The sequence below is a fragment of the Saccostrea cucullata genome, unplaced genomic scaffold (assembly GCF_032062105.1).
Source record: "Saccostrea cucullata isolate Sc308-1 unplaced genomic scaffold, CSIRO_AGI_Scuc_v1 ctg17334, whole genome shotgun sequence".
Classification (NCBI taxonomy): Eukaryota; Metazoa; Mollusca; class Bivalvia; order Ostreida; family Ostreidae; genus Saccostrea; species Saccostrea cuccullata.
Genome location: NW_026938037.1, coordinates 1,733 through 5,916, shown reverse-complemented (window position 1 = coordinate 5,916; position 4,184 = coordinate 1,733). Strand labels below are relative to the sequence as shown.

General features: G+C 34.2%; 1 protein-coding gene across 1 annotated transcript; it reads right to left on the bottom strand.

Annotated features, from left to right (window-relative positions):
* Nucleotides 1–1,578: 1,578 nt before the first annotated feature.
* LOC134249308 (uncharacterized) lies at nt 1,579–3,774 on the bottom strand. Its single transcript, XM_062731670.1, has 2 exons — nt 3,633–3,774; nt 1,579–2,271 (listed from the first exon to the last, which is right to left on the bottom strand). The coding sequence occupies exons 1-2, from the start codon at nt 3,633–3,635 to the stop codon at nt 1,579–1,581; spliced, it is 696 nt and encodes a 231-aa protein (XP_062587654.1). The 5' UTR covers nt 3,636–3,774.
* Nucleotides 3,775–4,184: the final 410 nt, after the last annotated feature.

Genomic DNA, 4,184 nt, shown 5'->3' with positions numbered 1-4,184 from the left:
AAACTGCCTTGCGTGTAAACAGTTAGATACCCCGAGCCTGCTCTAAACAAGTTTCAGCAGTGAATTATCGTTCATAACACCGACCCCTAGCGGCAGTTGAAAGGCCTACAATAATGAATCTGAGACATTCAACTCACTGGATTATTTGTGCCATTTTCAATAGGATATTTTGTGAAATATTAACATTTAACGCTACTAATCTCCAACATTGTTCATATTAAATTGTTTGATTTGCCATTGCTTTTTGAGTGCTGTTTACTTATTTGCCTCGCCCTTTGTTCTCATTTTCTTTACCTTACCGTCCAATAAGTTGAATCTTATTGGGCACCTACGGGTAACTTATTGGACGGATACGGGCAATAACAAATTTATTGAACCACGTTTAACAAAAGATTACGTCACAAAAATGTTTTAGGTAAATTATTGATTTGTAGTTTATAGATGGGAAATAACTATTCATATATGATGTGGTCCTCGTTTGAGGAATAAGAAAAGTAAGGCCATCATTGATCATTGTGTCTAAATGAATATGTGGTTTGGGTGGAACACAAGGTCTTAATAGATCTTAAAGGTATTGTGGCGCTATTTTGTCAAATAATATTTATTAATGTACTATTGGAGTTTTATGAAGAGACTTACTTTTACATTTGACAGCTGACTTTTACATTTTAGTGATTGGAGTTTGTCTATGTTAAAATTGTAAAAGTCAGTTGTCAATTGTAAAAGTAAGTCTATTCATAAAACTCCTTCCTTCTGTCAGATAATGTATTCCACCCCAATTCTCGCAGTAAATCTGAAATTCTTCCAGTAAAGATGATTCCTTTTCATTACAATTACCTCAAACAACGTCACCATATTCTAAATTTGGTCTAATAAAGGACATATATAATTTTATTAACGCATCTCGACAAAGGGAGTGTTTTAACATTCGTAGAACATATAAACGTCTACATGCTTTTTCTATACTATATTATAATGCTAACTATGAACACTGATTTACTATGTAGCGATATCTTTAGGAAGTTAAACACCTACCCACCCTCCCACACTTTAGAGGGGACATAATAATGACAGTAACTGTTATTGACACAATATGATGCCTTGCCTGCGGTCTTATTGCTTTAATATCTATTCTGCAAAAGAGAATTAGTCGTTGTTTAGAATAATTTTAGCCAATTCTGACCCAATCTACTACAGCTCCAGCAGTAACGCTTCCTAGGAGTCGAAATAAAATATTTCCTAGAAATCCAAGAACAGATGGGCCATTCCATAAAGATGTTGTGAACAGAAAACCCAACAGACATCCTAAGACAGTACCACCTGAGGCACACATCATGGCGATCATTCTTTTGACTAATTCTCTTTTATAAACGGGATTCGTGATTAGACCTCTCTTCTTGTCTTCCCGAAATTTGATTATGGACAAAAAGCTTATGAATTCCAAAATAATTGAAAAGAGGAATGAGTATCCCACAGTTTTGACACCGAGAATTAAAAACTGTACTGAAATTTCGTACATAAATCTATCAATGTGATAGATTTCTTCTGTTTTAATTCCGTGCTGTTTTCTAAATCCTTCTACGAATTTTTAAGAAATTTTGGTACACGTGTCATTGGCGATTGTCGGAAAATATTTATGAATCTTACTGCTGCTCGTGATGCCCAATTTCTTGCTTTTAGTTTTTCATTTATTTCAGTTGCGAATTTTTTAGAGTGACGTCTGAGCAACGGAGAAACCAAGATGCTTGCACATCCCTTTAACAAGGTTTCTAGCCACTCGCAAATGAGTACATCTATAGAGTCCCCCAAGGCCCTTTTGAAAAATCCAGCCAGGTTCCACTGCTCTGATTGTGAAACTCCTGTCAATATGTACGTCACAAGATTCTCACAGTTGCTAGCTGAGACATAGTACCTTGTTTCTCCCTCCCTCCCTCGCCATCTGCTCCAGGCAGTTGCAATAGCCTCTGAATTTCTCGGATATGCATCATTGTTTATAATATATAATTCTTTCTCGATGTCGGCTTTGAGCTGTTCTCTAGATAGCATCTCTTTCTTTGCGATTCCTTTGCCAATCACATTTAAGTCTGTGTTGACCGTGTAATGTATTATTTCACAGGCTTCATCCTCCCACTTGTGCCCTAGCAAAATGTAATGGTGATCATACAAGCCTCGACTGACTTTTAAATGGTGCATGGACATATTGTCCGAACTTGTAAGCGTGATGAGATGCTGAAGATCCGTTATTTTAGTTTTTCCTTGTTCCTGTGCCATCTGGAAGTTAGATGCCAAACGTTAAAGCAACAATTTGAACCACTTTATAAAACGATTTGCTTTCTTCATGGTTACTTTACATTTATATACATGTACACTTAGTACAGCTTTAAGGTATTTTCGCTGCATTTAGTATTTTTTTAAAGCAGAATTTAACCCTGCATATTAATTCTTGAGGATGTAAACTTAAAATGTAAGTAGATTGTTAATTTGCAAAAGTCAAAGTTCAAAGGATGTCGCATTATAGAAGACCCAATATGAAGAGAGCGAACAATTATCAAGCTCAATTTATAAGACCATTGTAACATTATAAACTTGGAGCAAAGCAAAAGTGGGACTTTGAAGAACATCACATATGAGATCATATGCCATGGAGTAGTAATAGTAGCTTCACGTCGGTCAATAAGAATATTTTTCTGTTGAGTAACAAACCATATTTCACACTAAAAGTGTCCATAATTGAATAATATTTGCTGACGTCATTTTATCGATCGATTAGAGAACTTGCGAAATGTTGAATTTTAACGAGATACCTTATGTTAGAAATTGTTCACTTACATGGAGTATGCTCTTGAGAATGGAATCAACTGGAAGATGTGTATTCCAGAGATATTGCTATTTAAATAAGGGACGAAATAAAAGCTGAACGCAACATAAAATTTTGTTGGTAGATAACCATCAAAGTCGTTTTCTGGTAAAATATCCATATATGAAACAAATATGTCAGAATCACAGGTACTTGTGGACAGGACCACCCCCCCCCCACCCCCCACCCGATATTCAACCCCGGGGCTTATTTGACATTTTTTTTCACAATTTATATTTAGTACACTTAGTCAACATGTTTGCAATAGGAACAAATCGTTAAAACCCCAAAATAATCGCTCCACAAAAAATACCCCACTATACATTGTAAGAGAGATAGTGGGGTATTTTTTGTGGAGCGATTATTAACTAAAGTGAACTGACATGTCCGTTTCCCGGAGTGAGGGTCATGTTCGAATAATTTGATACAAATGAAAAGTTTGGTTAAATATGAATCCCCTTGCTTCTTCTGTCTTCGTATATCATTACTATACCCCAAATTCTACGATGTTTGTGGCATAATTGGTAGTAAAATAAGTGACTACATGTATATCGAAAGTAAACAAAACAATATTATTCTGCAAAATAAATTTTAATTTTTGTCATTGTGCATGCAGGAAATTAAAGAGCAGTGAACAGATATATAAGAAATAATCAAACGAATGAACAAACAAAAAATAAAATAGGCCTTTTAGTTTATGTCATCAAAAGAAAACTTTCTCTTCGCCTTAAAAAAATCCTCACAGCATAAGTATAACGGTAAAAAAAGTATTTACCATATGAACCAAGTTTCAGATACTAGTACTCCTCGTTCCAGTCAACATCAGTTTCTCTTTGAAAATTTATGACGTATTTAAATAAGGTCGAATATCACTTTACGAGACTCAAAAGTTTTAAATGTATTCATGCGCGTTTTCTATATTAGATAGTGGTGAAAAAAACTCCAGTAAGGACACATTTGGAGGGCAGAAGTATTAATGTTTGTTCACAATTTTAAAGAAAATATTCACGTCAGGTGTTTGATGACTGTTTCTCTTATATTCTTTGTTCAGAAAGATTTGTGTTAGCTAGGAGAAAAAGGAAAAAAATGAAAATCGATGTAAATTTTTTTTTGTAATAAAATGAGATTCTTATTTTTTCTAGACTTTATAACAAATTTGCAATATATTTACTAAAATGTGTCAAATAGAATTAAAAAAAAAACCGATTTTATTCATATACTAATCAGACCAAGAGAATGTTTCCCAGTGCATAAAACAAAAGTGTGCATCTACATAAAAATCTAGGTCAACCTAAATTTAACAGTACTGTTGATATTTTGCAACAGA